This window comes from Habropoda laboriosa, unplaced genomic scaffold (genome assembly GCF_001263275.1).
Source record: "Habropoda laboriosa isolate 0110345459 unplaced genomic scaffold, ASM126327v1 scaffold33, whole genome shotgun sequence".
NCBI classification, from domain to species: domain Eukaryota; kingdom Metazoa; phylum Arthropoda; class Insecta; order Hymenoptera; family Apidae; genus Habropoda; species Habropoda laboriosa.
Window position 1 is genome coordinate 2,387,795 of NW_017100187.1, and position 25,435 is coordinate 2,413,229.

Genomic DNA, 25,435 nt, shown 5'->3' on the forward strand with positions numbered 1-25,435 from the left:
CCTATGTGGTGAAGCCTTCTTACGTGTTAATTATTCTTGTCGTACTTACAAACGTCTTAAATAATCGTTTTATTTTTCTTTCTTCTATTATTTGATTCATGGACAATAGTAATTAAGCATTTCGGAGAAAAAGGGAGGGGCGAGGGGGTGAGGGATGTAAGGGAATCGGTGGTATTATTTTAATTGCAACTTGAGCAAAAGGAAGGTATGCTTCGAGAGATCGGTTTTCATAGTAATTCAGGGCAAAACGTTGTCTCAATGGTTTTCTTCGAACGATGTAGCAAAATGACACTTAATTCTATCGGTTTCTTTTCGATAAATCCCAATCGCAACCCCTTACAATTGATAATAGTAACAGATAGCTTAATCTTCTCGTTTCTCTATTCTAGAGAATATTCAGATTAAGTGTTTTTTTTTTTCCATCGAACATCTAGTTAGATAAACATATACAGTGTATTTTCGAATAATTTATCTTTCTACTACGATCTGTTCGTTTGTTTTTCTACGTGAGAACTGAGTAACAAGGTACAATCGATTAGGCCAACAAAGAGAAGAATATGGAGGAATTTTTAGTTAGACGGAAAAAAAGAATCAAATCTATCGCGGTACTGATCCGTAATCGAAGGATTCGTATGTATAGATTTTGTAGCTAAAACACGGTGAGCAGTTTCGTTAGGTGCTGTTTCACATACAGAAATAATCGGAATAATTAATCAAATCTCTAGCCGCAAATGCTTCCTCTTTCGATCGTAGCTTATCGTTTCACAGTGGACGTACAAATAGTCCGAAGGATCGTTAATTCGATCTGTTGCTCTTAAGCGAGAAAAAGAAACAAGAAACAAATAACAGCAGTATCTTTTCTCGTCGAACGATGCAAATGTACACAATGAAGTATGAGTTGTTCCATCGGAAAGAGGGAGCATTCGTTGGCCAAAACTCGATACTTTTCTCCCTTCGTTAATATCCTAGTGTTGGAACTTATAGAGAAAGTAGAGTGCTGAAATGTAGGTGTGTGTCACGGAGAAAAAGATCATGTTAATATAAAGAACGGTGCCGAATCTCAGCTACAGAGTAAGAGCCTAAAACTTACAGATGTCGAATTCATAAAAATATGGTTCGCAAAAGTAGGATCGCCTAAACAGACCCTGAAAAAGAAATTATCCTTCCCAATATACTTGTCGATTTCTATTTTTTTTATCTTGTTATAGGACAACCATCACTTAATCCTTCCGCGTGAACCGCTAAAGTGAAGAATAAGAAAGTTTTACGCTAACAATCTCTCTCTCTCTCTCTCTCTCTCTCTCTCTCTCTCCCTCTCTTTCTCTCACTCTTTTTCTCTCTGACGGTTTCTTCCTTGTATTTACTCGTAGCAATACCTACTACGTATTTATAAGTCATGTTATTTATATATTTATACGTATGTATATATGTATAGTTCAATCTTACATCGACAATTCGTAATAATTTATGTACATATACACGTATATACGTAGATACACATGTTCTTCGACCGCGCGAACAAACGCGGACAGCGTTCTTCCCTGTGATTTCTAACTCGTTCTGTTATTCCTTCGTAACGGTAACACCTTCGCCAAGGATGAGAATTACGAAGGAATTTTGCGAATCGAGAATTTTCATTGTTATCAAGTTAGTCGAGATCGACGACGACAACGATTACACACAAATGAAAGTTCTATTCCCTAACGTATAGGAGATCTGTATCTGTTCACGAAATAAACGTTCTGGAGGCTCGACCAACTCTTCCCTTCCCTATTTCGATCTCTACGAGTGCTCACCGCTCTCCGGAGAACGGAAGTGAAATAGTATCGATAAGGACAAGACTGTCTCCCTAGAAGCTAATTTCACGGAACTGGCGAATATGCAGAGTACATTTTCATCACAATTTTACTCAAACACATTAACTGCACAGAGGAACTAGCGTGCGCCCGTTAATTCTTCCCACCCCCACATTTCGGGCTTCGCGGTTTTTCACGAAACGCGGCGCGGATAAAAGGAAAGTCGGCGTATTCCTTTTTTCTTTCTTTGCTCGATCGAAACGGAGAGAACGCCATTAGCGGGAATTATATACTTTTTTTTTATTCTTTTTCTTTTTTTTCTCTATCTGGATTGCATCGCGGCAGTTAACGCGTTAGCTGTTCGTTCCTCGATCAAACGTTTATTTCACCGACCTTGTCAATTACTGTCACTCTAACATCGAAGACAAACCTGTACGACTTCTCTTTCTCTTCTTCTCTCTTTCGTTCACGCCACAACAGATCTCGCGTTGCTCGCCTCTTAAGGTATTTAGCTTTGTTATCTTTTTTTTCTTTTTTTTTTTTTTGGAAAAAGTTGTTATTGCGGTACGGTAACGGAGAGGTGTTTCTTTGTTTTGCTTGTTTTTTACATCACGTTGTGAGTGCCTACGAACGCTGCGCCGGCCGTTTGCGGTCCGCTTGCACCTCCGGCTCCTCCCGATGCACCAGCTGATGCAGGGGCTGGAGCAGCGGGTTGAACAGCACCTGGTACCTGGCCCGGTACACCTGGTGGTGGATAAGCGTAGGGCGGTGGCGGTGGTGCCGATTCTGGCATGAATTTCGCTGAAAGGAAATCACGTCGACGATTAATTCACAGGAGGAGGCCGGTCGTCGGTTGTAACGAATTTTCTTTAAATTCTCGTGAAAATTGAGTAGCTGCGATTCTTACGTGAGAAATAAAGAGCGAGTCTGGCGATAACCAGATGAAGGGTTCTTAGATTTATTGAAAGAAAAAAAAAAGAAAAAGCAAAAGAGTGAGGTAAGTGTCGTCGGTTGAGGAGAGTTTTGAATGGCGGTAGTATTTGTATCGAGAGATTCCTGGGTTCGTTGGTGTGGAGAAATGGAAAGAGTAAATTCGAGTTATGTATCTGTCTGCTTATTGGTACAAGTGTTGAATTACTTTAAGGGGTTCTATATTATGTTCTTTGTCGATCTTTTTTCGTTTTACACTTTAGCCGAAACGCAATCAGACCGTTGGATTGACTGTAGGAGTAGGTATAAAAAAGAAACAAAGAAAAAGAGAAAATGAAGAGAAGAAGGAAGTTTCAGTATTCTTACCTCCTATTGGAGTTAAACAGATACTAGTTTCTAAAGGGATCCTCTTCTCCATGGGCGCGAACAAATACTTTCTTTTGTTTTCGTATTATGGTCGAGAATTTCAACCGGTCGTTCGAGATTTATCTGGTCAGGACTGTGATAGATATCGAGATACGTGTCTTCAAGTTCGAATTTCGGCGTTGAAGAAGAAGCAAGAGAATGTATAAAGAAAAAACAAAGAAAAGAAAAGAAGGAACCTAAGACGATCGTACTCGACGTATGGAGAGACGCACGACAAATAATTTCCATTTCTTTTTCTTTTCTTTCCTTGCTCTCTACACCTGTCCGACGTTTTCGTTTCTTTATTTTTTTTTGCCTTTTTCTGACTACGTACTGTAATTTTTATTCGGTACTGTACAATGTTGAAAGCAGCATAATCATGATCATAAATTGTCATCGATAATAATTAACACGTCGACGGTCAAGTTATCGCATATCACGTACAGTTATGCGTTTATACACACTTGAATTTCTTAAACACAGTAGTTTTTATCATTTGAACGCTACGATTTTCTTTCTTCTTCGGGCTTCGCGAACGAAACCTTCGCTGGAAGCTCTCCCCCGCCATAACGTTTAACAACTCGACAAACCCCGGTCCCCTTCTTCGCGTAGCTCTGTCATTGAACTGTTGGAATTTCTTATCGGAAAAGAAAAAAAAAGGAGGAAGCAATTGTCTCGAATGTGACAGAGATTTCAACAGGAGATGTAGATCTTTGCAGCTTTCGCTGATCGTGCTTCGTAAGATTCTAATACGCGGAGGAAGGGACACGAAAGAGTAGAAAACTCGTTTTGGTGCTCGTTCGTTCGATGATTACGGATGAACACAGCAAAGGTAAACGAATGAAAAATGAGAAAAAGGAAACCCATCGAAGATTTCATCGAGCTCGAAGTGAAAAATCACGCCGATGATTATTCTTCCCCCTCTCCTCGATCGGATGTCTTTCTTTTTTTTCTTTTCTCTCTCGTACCGCGTACAGAGGATGGCCGATGAGAAACTTTCGAGGACGTCGTTTCCTTTTCGTGAAATCGGGGTACGAAGTATCGATAAAGAAGGACGATACGTGTTCGCAAAATGATCTCTCACGCGGGAAAAGAAACGATTCTATACAATAATTTCGGGAAGCTTGTGATCCGGAAATATATATATATTGTATATCGATTGAAGATAACGTAGAATTCGAGTGTATTTTTTTTCCACCCTGTATATGTTAATTTTCGAATCGAAGAAAAAGAAACGCGAATGAGATCGAAGATTTGCCATTCTCTGAACACACCGTATGTATAGGATAGATTTTTCTGATATATATCTTCAATTTTTAACAATACCTCGTACATGTATATTTGTCTCTGCCTTGTTGATAAGGCAGAATTCTTTCCACGAATATTATTCCGCGTTATTATTATCGTTATTGTTGTTATTATTATCATAATTATTCTCGTTACCGTTATAAGCCTTAAAACAAACCTACAAGTGCCTCGAGCAAGTCGAAGCGTACCCCTCTCGTTATTTTCTCTTTTATTCTTCATTTTCTTCGCCGCGTTATTTTTTTATTTCGCATCTTCTCTCGTTTTGTTCTCCCTTCTTTTTTCCTCTCTGTTTGTATTTTATTTTTTTCCCGTATTTTTGCGTTTTCTCGTTTCGTCGCTCGCACAGGTTGCTCGAAAACATTTTCTGCCGTCTTCGACGAAGGCAGGCTGCTTCTCTACTACATCATTTTCTACCTCCTTTTTTTTTTTTTTTTTTTTTTTTTTATTTCGATTCTCAATGGAAGGGCAATACGCGAAAGAACAAAGATTGCACGTGATTCTCTCTCTCTCTCTCTCTCTCTCTCTCTCTCTCCCCCTCTCTCTCTCTCTCTCACTCTCTCACGTATCTTGCGCGGATTTTTTCTCATTGTTTATTCACTTTTTTTTTATCATTATCATTATCATTATCGTTATTATTATTAGTATTAATTACCAGCGGTTTGGTCGTAATCGAACGAACGTGAAGGAGAAATGATACTATTTACAGCACGAGATGTACACATAGTGTGTCGCAAGAAGATCGCGCGATCCATTGTCGATCCTGCGAGAGATCCGGAAGCGTAAGAATCCTACCGAAATTCGTTATTTTCCCCTTGAGCTTAATCTAAGTTTCGTTTCATCGTTGGGATAGAAAGTCTTCCTTCTCGGAACAGAACGAAAATGGAGGAAAGACGAGAAAAAACACAAATCGGCGAACAAGTGATAAGTTTCGATGTCCAGTGAACCGACACGAAGCAAAGTTTCACGAATTACGACGAAAAATCAGATCCATTGCTACGATTTCTTTCGTTTTTTCTGTAATTATGCATCACACGCTCTCCTCTGCGACCACATACACGTTTATTTATAAATTAAACGTCGATATACATTTATACACACATCGATTTATTTATATTCGGCACTTGATTACGGAGGGAAGGGGAGACACAATGAGAAATTCCCTATTACACTCTGCCTTCGTCGAAAAAACGATCCATCCGGTTTTAACGGACACCCTGTATCGCGATCACACTTTCCCCTCTTTCTTTCTTACTCTTCTCTCTTTTCGCTTCTTTTCTACACACTGTCCAGCGTTACGGTTTCTCGATACAGTTCTTCCATCCGCGCGTAGATCAGTTCACAGAGATGGACGAAGGAGGGCAAAAATCCTCTCTCGTTATCTTTTCCTCACTATTTCCGCCTATTTCCTGGGTAGTTTCTCTCGTGAATCGGTCGGTTTCTTCCTCGTGGCCGGCCTTCGTCCATCCGCGAGACGTCCGAGGCGTCGTTTTCGATGGAACACAAAGCATCCTTCTCGTTTCCATTTTCACCCCTTTCCCCCTTCTCTCTCGTCATTTCTTCTTCCGTGTAGTCGATCGTTGGCCGTTGATCTAACGCTTTCTTCCTGTGTATCCTTCTCTTCCCGATGATCTTACATTACTTCGATCCCTCGAAAACCTCCCCCGCTGTTCCTTCCTCATTTCTCTCGGTTGTTTGTTTTTTTGTTGTTGTGTAACTTTTTTTTTTTTCGTTTTTTCGTTTAATTTTTGTGATTTTTTTTTTCTTTTTACTCACGTGCTCAGTTTTGCGAGTCGTTGCCGCCGGAGACGCAGGCTGAAAAGAACAAGAGGCGATTGTTTTGTTTCCCTTGTCCGTTTTCCAAGCGACCCGCTTTGATTCGCAACATCTTTCGTTTTGCTCCGGATGCTATTTCACAGTCATCGCTTGGTTTTGTCTTTTTTACGTCGTTCGTTAGATCAACGTTTTTTTTTTTTTTTTCTCTGGCATTCTTTGCATGCAGAATTCCGGTCTACCCCGATCGTCGTGGACGAAGATAGAACAATTTCCAAGTTCCACGAGATTTATTCGAAATCGGTAGAAGTATCTCGTCAGCTGTTCGTTATTCTCAGTAGTATCTTCGTTCACGCGGGCAGAGATCTACCATATCTACCTTCTAAACAATTATCCACATACATATCCGTAACTTTCTTATTTCGTTTCAAGCGAGAATATGCATGCAACTCTTACGAAACACATTTAAACACCCATTAGTGGTTGAAAAGTTCGTCAGTCCGTTATACACTGATCGTTCGACGTAAAAAAGGAAAGAAACAGGAATTATCTTCGAATTCTTGCACTCGACGTTTACTTCCAATGGAAAGGAAAACGTTTCTCGTTGTCAACGATCATTGTAACATTCCGCAAGACCCGACGAGAATTTCCTTTTTCTTCTCACTAACAATAAGTAGCACGCTATCGCGATCGAACGGGGAGAAGCCATGCTCTCTAAGCTTGCTCTATTCGTCTATCGGACGTGAATGAAACGATAAGAGAAAAGAAAGAAAGAACGCATGCTCGATGGATCTCAGTATGTAGTCGTGCTTCGGTAAAAGAAAGCATGCTGTACACGGCTGTGAAGATCGTCCCAGAAATAAATTTTCGTTTCGTATGAGGGAGACTCTCTCCCGCACAAGATATATTCATATGTAATTGTATATTCTGAAACGGTGTTCTTCGAGTTCGTGGAAGAACGAGGATCGATACTTTGAAAGTGGAACAGAAACGAAAGAAAGAGAGAGAGAGAGAGAGAGAGAGAGAGAGAGAGAGAGAGAAGAAGGGAAGAGAATTTTTCCATGCTGAATCGAATATGCAGATAAAAACGCGTGTTCTCCGTTTCGTGTGCTGCGCGCAGAGAATTTCGTCGGTAAACTCTCTTTTGCAAATACGAACTACCGAATTTAGTTACTTCCTCTTTCGAGTGCAAAAGAGAGAAGAGAGGAGAAAAACGAGGAAAATAAAGGTGTCTCTATATTTTTCGCAGCAGCGAAACAAAAACGCTGCGTTCCGCGCGTAGGAGGATGTACGATGTTGAAAACAGAAGAAGTATTATGTACAAGAATAAGAATAGAAAAAGTTCGATAGAAAGAACTGGTATTGGATAAAGTGCAGCAATAAGAGTTGTAGCTTACCGTACCGAAGAGAAGAGTGGATGGGGTGAAATAAAAGCTTTTAGAAACCTCGCTCTATTTTTGTTGTTACTGTTGTTGTTGCTGATGTTGTTGTTCTTACTGTTGTTCGTAGAATCGATATACATATATGTATATATATAATATGTATATATAAATATAATATAGTACTTGTTTATACTGTTGTTGTTAATAAAATGTTGTTAATTTGTCGTTGTTTTGGTGTTGTCCATTCGTGTTTTCATTTCTCGGTGGTATTTTAACGTTATCTTTCATTTCGTATCTCCGGTTCGCTGCGCGCGTATTATCGTTTCGTTTGCATTCTTTTTTCATCACAGCCTTTTCGATTATTTTTTTTTTTCTGTTCACACTAAACAAGCTCGTTTCCCCTCCGTCTCGGTTTTTCCGACCACCAAAAAATTGAAAATCACTGGCTGGGACTAACTTCGGGAGAAACAAGGGGGATAGTATCGCCAAAAAAGTACAGACAGACACATAACAGTCAATTACTATAGGCACAGGGCTGTGTGAGAGAAGTGGTTGTGTAGATTTCGAGACGTCTCCTCCTTTCGTTGAACGCCGTCGAAAATTCGGAAAAAAGAGACACCGCGCGTTTCTCCCACGAGATATATGTTAAGACACTTTGCTTCGATTTAAGGACGCCTTCCATTTCGCTTTTTCAATTTTTTCCTTTTTTTTCTTCTCTTAAATCACACGAAGTGAGAGAAACTTGTACACCGTGGAGTGAATGTCGCAGAGTTTCAAGCCTCTGGATAGGGTAATTCCGGGAGGGTGGAACGTGGAACGCGTCGGTATTCTTTTCTTTTACATTTGTTTCGCGGAAACCGATCGTTGATAATGTAGGAAATACTTGCCTGGTCCGTCCCTCCTGAAATTACCCTATATTAGAAGTTTAAGACGTATATCCTAGCATTTCGACAACTCTTTCACGAAGTCTCCATCGGTTCGTGTTTGTGATGTCGCTTTGTTTGGTTCGTGTTGCTTTGGAATGAACACATCAGGGTGGTTAGCCGACTATCAGGAGACTCTCGTTATGAATTCACCAACTCTTTCGATCTTTAACCCTTTGACGGTCTTATAAAATTATGAATTACGACAGAAAAGAATTTACATTTCACGCGTATCTTTTTCTCTCTTGAGTGAAACAGCGAAATATTGGACGCTTTGGCCGAGTCTCGCACGGGATAAACTGTCGAAGGGTTAAAATTGTTCGTGAATACCGCAACGGAGCCTCGAAGAACGCCGGTATATTCGCGGGTTGAGGGAGATAATACAGATAGTGATAGATCACATCAGCAAGTACCTATTACAGGCAAACAATATATACGTATGGTAATTTCACAAGGATCTCTCCTTGAAACGAGATCCGAACGACGGTGTATACACATGTATTACTCGGATCTTTAATCCTCGATCGTTCTGTCGTTTCTCCGTCGCTCGGATTCGTACGGGAGAGATGCTTATGAAACGACGAACACTTGCAAAAAGGGACACATCTTGAAAAATCGAAGAAACTGTAAAAGAAAGAGTCTGGATGTACGAGTTCAAGGATGTACGGAGTCTGGTGAATATTTAATTATAGGGAGAACAACGAGAGAACGGTGATGTACATATCCGTATTACAGAGAGGGTATTCAGGTACACACACGTTCTACGTGAAGAAAAGAAAAAAGATTAGGAAGGAAAGAAATAGAAACAGATAGAGAGAGAGAGAGAGAGAGAGAGACAACTGTGAACGCAATTGTGTTCTCAGTTTTGTTGCTTTGTACCTTCAGACTCACTCACACACAAATCTCTTCCACCAACCAGCGCGTCTACATGAATTTCGCTAGACGAAAAAGAGAAACACATAGAATTCACACGTTAAATGATGAGCAGTGAGAAGATTAGTGGCACGTTAGAAAGGACAGTATTAGAGAAGTTTTCAAGGGATTATTTAGCGAGACACTTCTCACACGGAACGTGTAAAAGTCCTCTTTTCATTTTTTTTTGTCTTTTGTTCTTTTTTCTTTTTTGCGTCGTGCAAAGCACAATACGACTTCGGTCCTGGAGACCTGTTTTATCAGCACGGACAAGTAGTATACATATATCGACTGAGACAATAGCCCGGAACGACCGATTCGGTTCAATTTTTCTTTAAACCCTTCAAAATGATTTCTTTCTTCGAGGAATGCAATATCGAGGAGTTGTACTACTTTGTTTCGCGTCTTATTTCGAACGATGTGAAATACGAAAAGTTGTCTCGAGAAAAAAGGGTGAACGATAGAAAGGAACGAGTTTTTTCCTAGTACAAGGTCGTTAATTATCCTCAGTAGGTAATTTTCTGATATTCACGTTTCTATAGTTAACGTTCGTCAGTGACGAATTGGTCGTTCGATAATCGTGGCGAGATATGTACATCGATCGTATGACGCAGAACATTTAGACAGTTACAATGGCAGTGTGATTAGCTTCGACAAGTGCATCTATGTTAGTGGTTACTTACCAACAATGATGGCCAATATGATTAGTCCGATGACGCCTATGATGATCATCATCTGAAGGCAGAATAACGAAGAGGAAGATGAATATAGGAAGAAAATATATTGGGAATAAAGTAAAAATCGAACGAGATTTACCTTCAAATTTTGTAGCCAGAACTTCCTCTTCAATTTTCCTGCTTGCTGTTCGAACTGTGACGCTCCTTGCTGAAGCGCGTCTAGAATGAAGAGGAGAAAAATCTTACACAATTGAACGATATTAAAACCTCTCCGGCTACTTCGAGGGGAAAGAAATGCGAAGGAAAAAAAAAGGAATCCCGGTAGAGAGTTGTCGTGAAAACATCGTCATGAAAACGAATAGAGACGGTGGTAGAGACAATTGCGACAGGTACTTGGCTAACGAGCTTCAACGTCCCGCAGGAGCGTGTCTTCAGCGAAGCGTGGGCCATTTTCAAAATCAGCTCGAAACGTATCCGCTGTGTGTGGTAAAAGAAACAAGAACGAAAAGGAAGAAAAGATACTTTGAATTTTTCGTTGGATTGTACGCGAAGGAGAGAATACAGTCTGCAAGATCTAAGGTGTGCGTGCAGTGGAAAAGATCGACAACGGTCAGGCCCTTAACGTGGCATCGATTCTCCGAGCGGTGTCACAGTAATCGATATCAGCGTGCAGTGAGACGCGCAGGGTCGAACTACTTTAATGCTGTGGCAGAATGAATGGAAAGAATATCCTTCGTGCGAGCTGGTAATCGCGCTACTTGAATTTCCACTTCCCTCCCCCAACTACCGTAGCGGTGTGACTATCGGTAAGTATTGATAATATCGAAATGTTACCGACATATCGCTGATACCGTTGAGGCGAATAGAGGTACAAAAGCGGTTGAAGCAGAGTGTAACGCGTGATTCGGCGACTCCTCTCTCTATTCGCCTTAACGATATTGTCGATACATCGTTAAGTATAATCGATAGTCCCAACCATTGTGCATTTCCACGAGAAAAACTTTCGTTTGGATGTCACCGCGATACGTACAGTCGGTGGAGCAAATATAGAGAACATCTTTGTCTGGCGTCGAAGTAAACATGTCTCGATAAGAGAATAGACAGAAGTATAAAAAGATAAGGACCGCCGAGACCTCTGTCAGGCTCTGTACAATGTACTCCGGTCGTTCTCAGTTGGTCATACAGCTTTGCCGCACAGAAAGAAAGTTCAAATGTTGAAAATGCTAGTTAGCATTTACAGAATTCTGTTATATCGATCGTTCGATGCTTTAACCCTTCCGCCGTGAAAATTTCCTCGCCGTCCGCCGTCTGCCCGCGCGCGTTACTCATGAAAAACCAGCCGCAGCGAAGGTACACTAACCGCGACCACACCAGACAGGACATATCATGTGTCCTCCTTCGTTCTCGTCTCTTCAACTTTCAATTTCGTACGAGTACGTTTCTTCACGTTATCTGAATTACCTTTAACGATCTGAACGAAATCCTTAAAGGGCAGGGAAAGTGGAGGAAACGAAAGAAAAAAGTGAATTTTCAATTTCAGAGATCTTACCCGCTCGATCATCGAGCTCGGAGAGCTTCTGATCACGCTCCAAGACCTTTTCGACGTTCGTTTTCATGATGTCGACGACCTCGTCTACCTGCGCCTGCGTCGCTTGCAGTCGTTTCTGCGAGGCGATCTGCTGAGGCGTCCTGGGACCTCCGACGATTCCATCGGAACCTGCACCTGCAGCAGCATCCGGTGCTGGACCGCCCTCGGTGGCCCTGCAACCGTCATCCATATTTCACCGTCATTTCCTGTTCGTTAAATATTCATCAAATATCTATAATTATAGCCTCGTTCTATTCGTTCTTTCAATACAGTCCTTTCAATTGTACCTTCGATTCCGCAGCTAAAATTGAGGAAACAACCACTTAGACGAAAGCTTCCAGACACACTTTTCACGTTTTCATTGAGAAAAGAGACACCGGAGAACGTACGAAAGGTGAGAGAATTTCAAATTCGAAGATCCACATTCTCGACGAGTTAAATCTTCGGAGAAAGAGAGGAAATCGAACGACAAATAGAAAGGAGGTGATGCGAACGATGGAAGATTAAGAGCGAGTGGAAATTTTCGAGAGAATAGCGTTCGTTGCAAACACGATCCCTATTTCTTCTCCTTTCTTCGTATCTCTTCCTCTTTTCTAGCGGTTGTTACAGCCTTCTATCGAGTCTAGTTACTCTCGATCTAATCAATCTCGTATTCCTTGCAAATGGAGAAATTGGAACATATCTGAAATTACACGTGTACAATACGCGTCTCGAATGTTCCATGGTGGATGGTGCGATTTTCCCATCGAACCGGGTTCGGGTGGAAACTCGAAAGGGCAAAGTTCGTGACACGGTTCTCAAAGCTGAAACGTGTACAGACGGTGTATTGTCTTCTCACCGAGTCTAAAAGATCGCGAAGGTGAAGAAATGATTTTACTTCATAATAGAGACACCGAGGATAATGACTGAAACCGACCGAGGACCGACCTTTTCCTTCGGGGATGAACAACGGGGATGTTAGTTTAATCATCACGACAGGCTCGCGTTGGCGTTTCGTTGCGTTTCTGTTTCAACAACGTGCGCAAAACTTTCGTCGGGTGTTCCGTGTTTCGCGCTTTTGCGCCAATACTTCGACACTCGTGTTCCACCTGTGAAACTGCTCTCCTCCTTTTTCCCTATCTTCGAACTGAATAATCTCGCGAATCTCATTGCTGCTGCGAAAACAAGGAGAAAAAGGAAGGAAGGAAAAAGAAGTCAACGCGAAATGAAACTAGCCTCGGTACATCGATTTCGTGGTGAATTTACACGCATTTCGATTCCGGGCGCGTGCTCGAGGTTTACCCGGATATGTCGAGTACCGATGGCAGATTAAAAAGCGTTCGAAGAGGTTGCGGGTTTTATTTTTGGCAACCGATCGAACGAACCAGTGGAACATTGCTATAGAAATAGATAAACGTGAGTTTCCAGCATTCTTCCCCTTCTTTTATCGTCCTTTCGAGGGGAAAACTTTAACGGGATATACGTCGTTTCTCTGGCAAAATTTCTCTCCAAGATTCTCTGTAGATGTTTCTCCTCTTTCTTTTGGTCAAGTGATATGGAAGAGAGAATCGTTCACCTGGTTTTCAGGCCTTTACGCGTTCAAGCGGCTTATATAATCGGATTAATATGTCGACCGAGGCGCGCTCGCCGGTTATCGTCGTTATTATTGCATTACTCTAGAGTCGAAAAAGTCACCGTGACGACAATTTAAATTGCGTCGTTTCGAATTCTCGAAGCCTCTCGCAAAGGTTCGCGAAGTGAAACTTGTCGCCGTCGTTCCGAAAGCATCGACGCGTTTTCTTTCTTATTTTTTCTTAATATTCCCATCGAACTCCTAATTTTAGAATTGTCGAGGTATCAAGTGACGTCAATGAAACACAGTCGAATGTTCCGCGATGCTTTTTTGGAAAAGTAACCTCCCTCTATTTCTCGCCCTCCTGTAACTTTGAATGGGATCCGTGTGACGTCAAACACTTATCCTTTTAAGTTTGAAGTTCAGAGGGAAATCGAATTCGAAACAGCTACGTGTTCCACTTTACGCGGATAATTTCAAGTTTTGTTTCAGATGTTCATGTGTTTGCGAAACGACGAATAAAGGAGTAAAAAGTAAAGGGAAAGTAATAATTTAGTTAGCGTTATTTATTTATCAGCCGGTTATTCAGGGGGGCACACGTTTCCACCCTAAACCTGTTGTTCCAACCGATACCCTACCGCTTTGTCTGACTTTGTCGGGGACAATCTACTTGCAGCCAGGCATTCGATACGCGCTCGAAAGCGCACCTTTTCGTATCATCGCCAAAGCCGTAGAACATTGCTGCAAATGTGCTCGGCATTGATTATCTAAATATAGCAACTGCCGGTACAGTCGAACGTTCTGACGTTCACGATTCACGTGCCTCTAATTAAATCTCGCAATTTTACCCGTCGAAAGAACGAACGGAACGTACCGTGCTTAATTCTCGCGCGAGAGAGAAATAAGAAATGAAAAAACGATAGTTCCTCTTTGAAATGGATATTTTCGGCAGGGAAAAGTTGGAAGAAGAAAGTGTACAGGGGATAAGTGGAGAGGTTGGACGATATTAAAGAGTAAAATTATCGGACAATTACCCCAAGTTTCCCTTTCAATCGTAAAGGAGAAGCATCGTGAGGTCCGGGAATTCAATGACCGCAATTCAGCTGTTCGAAAGGAGTCGCCCCTGTGGTCCGCTTTAAGCTTTGCTGCACTTTATTGGAAATTCTGGCGTGCGGATAGGCTGTGCAAGGGAATCGATTGGGCGACAAAGGCCTAAGAAATTGCGTCTTAAAACCCGCCTTACAGCTTGTTCAATTCTTTTTTTTCCGCGAGTTCGCGGACAGTAAAGCAATTCCTCTTCGAAATTTCATCCAGACACTTGTATACACGTAATACCCGATACGATAGCAACGAAACGAAAAAGAACGGTAAATGTACGACGATTGATTCAACACCCCTACCTATTCAACTATCGTCGAGGAGAATAATTTTTTCACGAAATTCCATCTTCCGTCTGATTTCTCACTTGTCGGCAGAAAATAGATACTCGACGAAAGTACACGAAACCAGGAAAAATTTACTCGTCTATCTATATCACCGAAAATTGCACGATTCCTCGAAATAAACCTGTACAACTTCTTCTTTACTTCCCCTTTAGTAAACTACGACTGACCAAGTGAAGAAACTAGACTCACATTTCCCTCTGAAAAGTCTACCGATTCTCCGCAACGTAGGCACGATTAATTTCTTCGCGAAGAGAAGTCCGTGAAAGCGTTATGGACTCGCGAAGGGGCACGATATAGCCTGGTTTCCCAAGAAATTCACAGTTCCAACGATATTTCCCTGTCGGTTCTCGCACAGTCTGTGAAAAATCACTTTTCGCTGGCTCGATGGACACGAGGATCGGTAGAATTTCGTCTACTCACATGTCGTTCGTCGGTAGCTGTTGGTTTCCTGAACTAGAGCTATCCGCTGGCCTGGCAACCCCGTCAGATGACCGCGTACTTTTCACGAGCGACTGTCACCGACTAGACGGCCGCGGTATTGATAAAATTTCCAGCGGTACTGCCGCGCCGCCGCTCCACCGTTCTATCTCGACCACCCTCGAACCGTTTGAATCGCGACCGCCTTTTTCCCGCTTCTCAAACCGTCCATTTACGTTTCTCTCTGTCCCACGACCGATTCAACCGGTAGAAAACTTCAGGGAATTTCGCGATACGCAGAATTATCGAATTAAAGTAACGTCAACGGTGAATATTTTCACAGGATTGATAAAAGGAGAACTAATCGATAAATCGAATATAGGAGGTTCGAGGTATATCAACGGATAGAATACTCTGCGCATGCGCACGAGTTTCCAGTCAATAAACGCCAGCCAGCTCCAACCCTCCATGCGCAAACACACCCTGAAAGTAAATCAGGGCTGTTCCTATGGATATTGGGTGCCTTGTGTCTAGCGACGGGAAAATAGGCCAACGACCGGTACAATTGCTCTCTTTGTTTTTTCGAATCGTGATACTGGATAGTGTTGCTCGATGCTTGTGTACGGCGTAGGTACTTGTACAGTGGCGGGAGAAGGAACGTTTGTCGTTGTTTCGTTCGTTAATGTTACGTGGGATTGAAGTTTGCTTGAAATTGGGGAAATTTCAGGTTTTCTTCTCTTTTTTTTTTTATTGGGCCAAGTGTACTCTTGTGACGTAAGTTCGTACGGTCCTGGGAACGCGATGATAATACGCGCACAAGCATCCGCAAAGTATTTTATTTATGTCCTTGTTGGAATTTTTGTCGGGAGGCGAGTGTACCGTGGTGCATTTCGCTCCGTAAATATGTCGTTATGTGGATAGATTAGATATTTGATAAAATTGATAGTTTGTTTCTTTGTAACACTTTTGATAAATGTTCGTAGCATGTTCGATCGATCTGTACAATATCTGAATAATTATTCTGATATTACTTGCAATTAAACGTTACGTGTACATGCATGTGTAATTATACGTTTAATTTTTTCTTTTTCATAATTGTATTGTGGAAATTGCGGTCAAAGAAAATGAAAATTAAGCGTCTTCTATGTCACTTTTTTGCATAGTGAAGCGTACTCGTATTCGTGGTAAAATTAACGTGATTATAATATAATTTTTATTAATTCAAATATTTGTGCGATGCAAGTAGTTCTGTTAAGATGGCACCACGCGCGAGATTCAAGTTTGAAGTTCGTGTTGTTGTAATCTGGGAAATCTGCGACGCAGAAAGTGATTGAGAGGAATGATCGTGCACTGTAACGATAGTTTGTGAAATAAAGATTAGATTAGACGAAGAATTCAACTTCCTGGAGTAGTTGTTAAAAAATTTTCGTAGTAATGACGTCATAAGTATCGCCATCTTTATCGCATGTCATGTACTGTTGCTGTCGTAAAGTGTATTCGTCATCTGAGTAAAGTTGGGAATATCTGTCATTATTTTCAAACGAATCGCATCCTCGTTGATTTTTGTGTAAATCTCTCGTTTCAGAGTAAGTTTGGCTACTCTCTCTTCTCTCTTAAAGTGTGGCGCAGTTAGCAATTTCGATCAAATATTTCCGCGTAACTGTAAACAGAAGTGCATATTTGGAAGTACCGTTTTGTGTTATTTTTAGGGTAAACGATAATTCTTGATCAATACGTTATTACGTTAAGTAGCGTAGCGTCGTAATACTGTACGAAACTTTCACCGAATAACTTTATTCGGTCAATTGTTTTGCGAACTTTGAGGTTATGGGTGTGTACCGTGGTCGATGCATACCGTTGCAGCTGTCAAAAATTTCTCTTCGAACTTGCTTTAAAGCGACAATCACAGACGATGATGGTTTGTAAGACGTATTTAACGCGTATTACTTGTTTGATTATAGAAACATGGATGGCAGTGGTAATTCCAGAGATGGAGATATGGGTGGGTCCAGAAATTTACAGCCAACAGTTTCCACCAAAAAGCTGCAGCAGACACAAGCAACTGTCGACGAAGTTGTGGGAATCATGAAAGTAAACGTGGAGAAGGTATTGGAGAGAGATCAGAAGTTATCCGAATTGGAGAATCGTGCTGATGCTCTGAAACAGGGAGCAACTCAGTTTGAACAGCAAGCTGGCAAACTGAAAAGGAAATATTGGTGGAAAAATCTGAAAATGATGATCATCATTGGCATTATCTGTGTGATCATTTTAATCATCATCATCGGTGAGTAACATTTACAAAAAATTGATGCATAAGTACTAGATTGAATTGTAGGCTTACATGGATATTTTTTAATGTTTGTAATAGCGTCACTTGTGCCAAGTGGGTCGGATTCTGAAAATCCCTCTGCTAACTCTCAATGATAGCATTGTACCAAAGGGGATATAACGTTCTGGGGGTTGTTAATTTCTGTCCTAGAACAAAAGTTAACCACTGGTAAAGTAAGTGCCAGTCATGCAAAGTTAGAAACGAACAAGATGATTCTTAGCTAACACACGATCTGCAGTCCTATTCAGGAGAATTGAGAACCTAAGTAACGCACAAAGAAAAGATAAAACGAAACTAAATTAAGAAACCTATATTTTTGAGATATAAATTTATTCAAACGCACAAAACTATTAGACTAACTGCAGTATTAATACGGGTGACCTTCCTTTTTATAAAACTATGAACGGACATACATTTCACGACGTTATCTTGTTACAATGCTTATTGTACATTTATTAATGATATATAATATATAATATAACGTTTATACTTTTCTCCATCGGTCTTCAAATAATTCGGGCTCCACTCTCACCTTACTCCCGTCCAAGTGTCAACGTTCAATCATTTTTGCGTAATACTACAATAGAATAGTACCGGGAAACAATAAAGAAAATGAGTTTTTACAGAGTCGTCGATACGACGTACAGTCTGTTCCAAAGCCCATTACACCTGCCTAGAATGTTCGAGCTCATAAATATTCATGCATCAACGCTCTCTTGCGAACAGCGTCATGCTTCTCGTAGCAAAGTGACAACAAGTCCGTCGAATTCGGTGAAACTCCGCCTGCTATCCCGATTCTCCATCTCACGTAGAAAGTATCACAAACTTTCCTACTCATTTTCCCTCCCTCCCTCAATAGTTCTTTAAATCGCACCATTAATTTCTAAACAGATAACACATCGTGTTTACACACATATGCCTGGCTAAGATGCGCAGACGTGCCGACAGTCTGCGCAACCGTTCGTTTGTTTTACTCGCGATAATTTCCGATCGTTCGACCCGTCTAGTCAAAATGTCACGAGCGATACGAAATTAGGTATGTCGTACATGGCCAATCTAGGAACCGAAAGTTGGTTCGGTTGAACGACATGTCTTTGGAAGATGTAGCGTGCCTCGAAGGGAGAGGCAAGACCGTGGGAGTTGATGGTCAAGGTCTCACCTCGGTGTCTTCGATCGAAGGACGATTTAACGGTAGAATAAAATTGTCAGCAAATGCGTCATCGTCCAATCCCTTGGTCGAAATTATTTTTATAAGCAATAACGCACATATACTCGTACGTTTATTTTATCGTGTTCACTTCCGTCACGATACCTCGGATCCATAGAGAATCACACTCGTCGCGCAAACACACTACTCGAGACAATCCCAGTTAACTCGAATTACATAATTACACGAGAAGAACGGGAGACAGATAGCGCGTGCGTAATTCTACGTCTATCGCTATGTATCAATCGATATGGCGATCGAATTATCGTCGATCCATTAAAGGGATAGCAATTATCTAAGTTTCGATATTTATCTATCGTCTGGCCTACGACGAGACGTTTTCACTTGGATCGACAAGGAGAGAGAGAGAGAGGTGTCTATCGGCAGGTGTATCGAACGAATTGTCACAGAGAATAACACAAAGTCTAAAGCTAAGTGACGTGTGAAGAGGCGACGGGGCAGGATTCTGATTTTCCTGTAAACCGAGGCAGAAATCTCGGCCGCTTCATTCATACACCTATCATCAGTCGGCTGACGACCGTCCAACCGGACAGTCGCTCGTGAAGCGCGTCTCGTGTCAACGATATCGTAGGTCAGACGAACCTCGAGACCCTTAACAATCTCTTCTTTCGCTGTAGAACCGCCCCACGATCGCTTCTACCACCCGAATAACCGTCCTAGACGTCGAGTAGACACTTGTAGGACAAGTGAAAGCTTCACCGAAGAAATTCATCTTCTCCTTGTCTCATGGCGTGTATTCCCGCGACGGGGGGAATTAGTTTCGTAATTAACCGCTGTTTAACCGTTACGCTCGATCCTATCACCACTACCAATCTTATTGTTCGTTCAAAGTTCCATTTGGGACACGTGCGAAAATAAAAGTAGGAAGGATTTTGCATCGTGAAAATCCGTAAGTTGGCGCGAAAGTAGCACGCATACACAGCGGTTTATAACATACATACGACGAATAGAATTTTCGTGACGGTGTGGTGGGGCGCGTTGTTTTTCTTTCTGTTTGGTAGTTCGGCGGCACCCGGTCAACGCGCGCGTCTGTCTCTCAGTGGATATTGCCGCAGCTAGTGTTTGAAATCGTATAGATATCTTTTTTTTCCTCCTCTTCTTCTTCTTCTTCTGGTTATTGGCCGTAATAGTTTAGTGTGCCTAGTCGATTGGAATGTTGGCGATCGAAGAAGCGCGTGGTTTCGTGCGAGCTCCGAAGAGGTGAGGTACGGAAGAACCGCGTGTGACGAATAAGAAGTTCTCCGTATGACGACACGTCCCACGCGTCGAATCATCCACCTATCTGTGCTTTATGGATACTGGGGAAACAGAGTGGAGTATCGCGTTTTCCGGGGCTAGTCGTGCGTACGCGAGCGAAGGATACTCGGTGAACGGTGGTGTGTTTGCTTGAGAAAAAGGGGGAAGTAGGATCGTTCCGGGGGAGACGATAAATGCGTCCAAAGCTCGGATCGTTGTCGATAAGCTGGCGAGACAGGAGAGGAAGAGGAAGAAAGAGTTGTCTGGTTTAACGAGTAATAACCATCAAAGTGAAGTGTCGATCTAGCTCGAGGACTTAACCTCCTTCCTCTATTCCCTTCCTTTCTCGCTCTCTCTCTCTCTCTCTCTCTCTCTCTCTCTCTCTCTCTCTCTGTATCTCCGCACCCTTCGACACATATTGTCTTGGTCTTAATTTGACTTGTTAATTAAACGAGTCGCGGTGATTCTACAAAAATCATTCAACGTCGATCTCGTACCGATCGAAGATCCAATATGGCATCGTCTGACAGCGAGGGGAGCCAACAGTATGGCCTAGGATATCAGAACACTTTGGTAAGTCTAATTCCTCAATATCCCACAATAATATTTGTCTTTATATTTTTCCACCACTCTGATGATTATCTTTTCAATAAAAATATATCCAGTGAATACGTTTCCCCGCCGAGATGAACACGATGCAATAAAACTGTCTTCTCGTCCGCAATAGATAAACCGAATTACGATTAACGACAGGAGGATTAATTGTTGTTCGATCGGTGAAGAAGCAAAGTGGCGTGGCTAGGTGAGTCAAAAGCGACGCGAACCAAGGGTTGCAAACCTATTTTCATGTTTATTCTTGGCCACGGCGCGTTGCTAGCCGCGAATAGAGTTCGCCTTAGAGCGCGATTTATGCGTCCGCGACGGGGAGACCACGTGCTACGCCACTTTCTCGCGTGCATTTTCAATAATACACAGTGCAGCCTACGCTTTCTTCTCACCACGAGAGACCCCCATTCAGCTGATCGTCAGCTGATCGCCACCTTAACGATTAGCCTTGGTTAATTTATCGAATCGTAGACGGAGGGAGCACCTACGTGTTCACTCGCGGAACCTGTTATGCATCGTTTCTCAACAGGTCTGTTTCGATCGCGACCGATATTCATCGAGCTACCGTACGCAAATACAGCGTGCCAGAACTTTCCCTGTGTAACGTTACATTAGTTCTTTGACAAACGCTGATGTGTGTTATTCTCTAATCGAGAAATTTCGACTAAACGCGTGCTACAGGTGCTTTTCCATCGAGCAGCTGAGCGTACTATCGTCTCTTATCGGAGAATTTGCGTGTATGTTCACGTTCCGTGGAATTTCTAAAGCCTGTTCGAATTCGTGGATCTTGTACGGTTAATTGAACAGAGCGAAATCGTTCGTTCTAACTTGTAATAAATAACAAACTCTGATAGAATCTCTGCAGTGACCTAATATTCCTTATCAGAGAAGTTCCTGCGTAGTACGAATGGGAGCAGTTTCAATTGACTCGTGTCTGTTTAATCAACGAGTATAAATTAATAGTACTTAATATTAGAGATCTCTCTGTTTGCAAACGTTTTATTAGAACATCGATAAAAAAGTCCAAGGTTTGTAACGCGAATCTTCGTTTACGATCTGAAAACAAATCACGACGTATCGTCGCCGCACCTTTCGTTCAGATTCAGAAGAAGCGTCTAGGAGAAAAACGCGCTCTTTTCCTTCCTACCCTCGCGTGTCAGCGGAGATTTTGCAACAGCGTTATGGTCGGTCACAGTGGTGATATATCGAACGAGGTGGACAATGCGGCCTCGTGTGGTGAACGCGTCACTTTCGAAACGTTCTGCACGAAATTCCGGGGCAGATTGCCATTTCTCGAAATTCCTATTCTTCGCCTTCTCTTTCTGCACGTGAAAATAGCTACGAAAATGTTTCAATTACTCGAGAGGGAGGTTACCTTCGACGAAAGTGTACGTTAGGTGAGAAAATCGAAAGAGAAATTCCTCGTTCAGTTTTTCACACTTTCGAGGAAAGAAATCTATTTTCACGCGGAGAAGACGAAAGAGTAGATCGTTCGACGATTGTCGCCGCTTGCCATCCTCCGAAAGGCTAGGCGAAAACAGTTATTGGCAGACACACGGGAGAAACAAAAACCGGTAAATTACATCCTCCTGTCGAGGAACCTCTCGTGCCTTTTTCTTCTTCCCTGTCTTCTGGAGCGTCGATCCGCTGGATCGATCTTTCTCTCAGACCCATTGATCTTCGTCTTTCATTCGTATCTTTCAATTACGCTTCACGATCGTTGGAGTAACTCACGCACCGCGCCATTTTCTTATTTACGTTTCATTCACGTCCATTGATTATTTCACTCTATCGTAGTACTATCTGTTAGATCGATGAACTTGATCGAGCTAGTGAAAATTGCTAGATTCATTTTTCTCCGTTGAGACCACCTTGCCTAGCTTCTAGAACTGTCTTTTTATCTTCGTTTCATCTTCACTTTCTCTACGAAACTTGGTCCAGACGTTGGGAATTGATTCGATAATCGTCTCGCGTCTTTCCCCGATTCTTTCGAAATAGAATCGGCGATCGCGCATCGATGATGTCATCTCATTAACGCCGATTAACGTCCTTCCTCCTCCTCTTTCTCACTTATTCACCTGCTCGATTCTTCCGGCGTGCGTTCACAGGCAACGCAGTACTCTTCGATTTTTTTCCCGTTTTTTCCTTCGCCGCGAGCACGTTAAGCGACGTAACGCGTTCGATTATTTATGATGCAATTGCTGCAAGCACCGCTTTTCCGAGTTATGCAATTTATCTCGAGTTTACCCAAACGAGCATGCGGTTTTCCTTGCCCGAAGATTCTTGTACGATAAGCGAAAAGAAAAAAAAAACATAACATAACAGCGATATCGACCATTATTTCGATCGTTGAAACGTGAACTAGACCGTTTCGAGCAGCTAACTTTTCTTCTCCCTCTCTTTCTCTCTCTGCTCATTATACCGCCCGGGGTATCTGAGGTTATGTTCGTCATTTCTGAGAAGTTACGCTTATATTTTCCCCGAGCCTTCAAGGTCGCCGATTTATCATTCCTCGTTTTAAACGAAACCACGAGTTTTTCCTTTCGAACAAAGTTCTGAAGTTCGTTGATTATTTATAAAGCAGGAAGTGCTATAGAGGGGAAGTAACACTCTAACTACAGGGACATTCATAGGTTTCAGTTTACTATTTATCAATGTCCATTGAAGTCTCTTTTCGTCTCCTTTTCCTTTTCTTTTTCGCATAATTTTCATTAGGGCGAGTCGAGGCAACTAGGAAGCGACAGGATAGCGTGATTGTATGCAGAAGAAATATCACGCGTGTGTCTCTCTAAACGAGTTATCGCGGCGATTAGCCAATTTCTAATTCGATCAGAAGGCGAGATAACGCGTATTAATTAAGCCACCTTCCCCCTTCTCCGCTCGTTAATTCGTTTATCCTCAGTCGGTTCTCACCGTGGTATAAATCAATCGTTTTATCTCGTGTCTGAGACATATCGGTGAATATCGATCGAACCGGGTTAAATACCATAAATTTATTCTGCTCAGCCGGTAATTCGATAATTTCGTTTCACTGAACCGCAACGACCGATCCATCAGTTACGTTACATCGAAAGTGGATTTTATACACTTGGTAGAAACATGAGGCGGTGTGAAAGGAAATTAACGCCTCGATTAACGTGGCGGATAATTGTCGCGAAAATTTCGTTGCATCCCGAGTCCCAAGGTCTTCCCGTAGGATACGTTTCAAAGGGAACTGACGGCTTTTTCAGAGACGCGATTAGAACGGCGAACGAAAGTTTACAGGTCTAATTATCGTCGCGATTATATAGTTGGAACGGCGTTGTCATACGAGCCGTCCTTGATGAAACGTATGAACACGATAACGATTCTCGATGGAAAGATGATAATAATCGGCATATCTAGAGCACGATTGTTGCACGTTTGGAAAACCTGTTCTCCCTCTTACGTTTGACACGCGCAATTATATGTATCTACTCGATTGTTATTCCGCCCTCGTTGCACACAGTTGTACACAGTTGTACACAGTTGTACACAGAAAAATCCAGCAATTTTCAACAATTTCCTTTTCTTCTTCTCCTTTCGACAATTTCGCTCTTGTTAGAATTGAAATTGGTTTGCATTGAAAATCGCCGGATCAATCTTCGAACGTACTCTGCCAACCTAATTTCGCGAACGATAAGCTAGAGCCTCTTTGTTGTTACGTACAACCAGATAGTAGTATGTAGAGCCGAGTTTATATATAACGACCTCGCATATATAACCGGAACGCAAATATTGACGGTTGACTGTAACGATGCGCAGGTGATACCAACTGGCGATGAACTTACAATTTCCCAAGTTATTTCTCTCTTTGACATCCACACCTCCTTTCAAATTCCAATCAGAAATTTCTTAGAAGTGTGCGTTCGTCCACTTTGCTCGAATAATTCCAGCCTCCGCGTTTCTAAAACACTCGCCCCAAGTATTCGCTCGTTTCTCGTCGAAACCGAGCATTTTCCTTCTTCCTCTTTGCTTTCTTTTTCGCCCTTTTTGCTTTTTATCGCGCGACAGGAAGAGCGCGTCGGCGGAACGTGCCGAATATTCCGCATGTGTGTTGCGTAAGGTTGTGCGCGGTGCGGAGATTGCACGCGGAAACGCGGGGTCGATTGTCGATTTTTTGCGGCCGGACCAGCTGGTTTGCCTTGCAACCCGTACACCGTGACAGTCGTGTATACGCATTTTATTCCTGGGATTTGCGCGCCTATCTGCGAGATCGTACGCTTTACGACCCCATGGCATATGCTCCTCCTCCGTCGATAATCGTTTTTTTTTACTATTGATACCGTTAATCGGCGCTATCGCGCGCGAGAATTCACTATCGAAATACTGGCAACCTCGAAGACGTTGTACAGTTATTAATAAAACCAGTATAAAATTCACAATTGACCGTTTCCATTTGTATTTACACATATTTCCGCCAGTTTCGCGTGGTAATGAACGACGATGGAAATTGGTAATTGCTTTTTAAGTAACCGATAGCTGGGATCGATAAGAACGTTCGATAAGCGACGACTCGGACAAATTCCGTTCGATTACTTATTTGCTCGCAGAGAGAATATATCTGGCCACCTTTTGCGTTACGCTTAATCGTTGGATTCGACGCTAATTTTCGAATTTTTGGAACCGAGACAAGAGCACAATATGCCAGGGGATGTATACATCGAACGACGATGTCGCGTGATTCAGCGACGAAAGTTCCGAACGAAGAATGAAATATTCTAAAAAAGACAACGTATTTGGCTAGATATGCTTTCTCGACAGTTTACACGTATTTCTGTGATACGCGTTGTCGATGATACCGGCTAGTTTTATCGTCGCAGAAGGAAAGAAACTTTGTAATAAGATGCATATAACCTCGTTCGTTTGCGTTTACGTGAAACACCATGGTCTTGTGTACGACCACGGGATAA

At 42.2% G+C, this 25,435-nt stretch overlaps 3 protein-coding genes across 5 annotated transcripts in view; 2 read left to right on the forward strand and 1 right to left on the reverse strand.

The window, feature by feature from the left end:
- Positions 1-544: 544 nt before the first annotated feature.
- Positions 545-15,208, reverse strand: LOC108579522 (vesicle-associated membrane protein 2). Of its 3 annotated transcripts, XM_017943075.1 has the most exons (6): positions 15,109-15,208; positions 11,653-11,864; positions 10,243-10,322; positions 10,110-10,161; positions 9,394-9,452; positions 6,178-6,251 (listed from the first exon to the last, which is right to left on the reverse strand). In XM_017943075.1, coding segments are annotated over exons 1-5 (360 nt in total). In that variant the 5' UTR covers positions 15,111-15,208; the 3' UTR covers positions 6,178-6,251; positions 9,394-9,438. The 3 variants fall into 3 exon arrangements, with proteins under 3 accessions (XP_017798562.1, XP_017798563.1, XP_017798564.1); XM_017943073.1 differs by lacking the exons at positions 6,178-6,251; positions 9,394-9,452 and adding an exon at positions 545-2,597; XM_017943074.1 differs by lacking the exon at positions 9,394-9,452 and having other exon boundaries at positions 5,679-6,251.
- A 1,345-nt stretch (positions 15,209-16,553) lies between these two features.
- Positions 16,554-17,852, forward strand: LOC108579605 (synaptobrevin-1). Its single transcript, XM_017943182.1, has 3 exons — positions 16,554-16,691; positions 17,067-17,389; positions 17,474-17,852. Exons 2-3 carry the CDS (start codon positions 17,071-17,073, stop codon positions 17,527-17,529), a joined length of 375 nt encoding a protein of 124 aa, XP_017798671.1. The 5' UTR covers positions 16,554-16,691; positions 17,067-17,070; the 3' UTR covers positions 17,530-17,852.
- A 2,444-nt stretch (positions 17,853-20,296) lies between these two features.
- LOC108579704 (chloride channel protein 2) overlaps positions 20,297-25,435 on the forward strand; it is a 24,053-nt gene continuing 18,914 nt past the window's right edge. Inside the window, exon 1 of the mRNA XM_017943297.1 lies at positions 20,297-20,471. Coding sequence (XP_017798786.1) covers positions 20,412-20,471 — 60 coding nt within the window. The 5' untranslated portion in view covers positions 20,297-20,411. The remainder of the gene's footprint in view (positions 20,472-25,435) is intronic.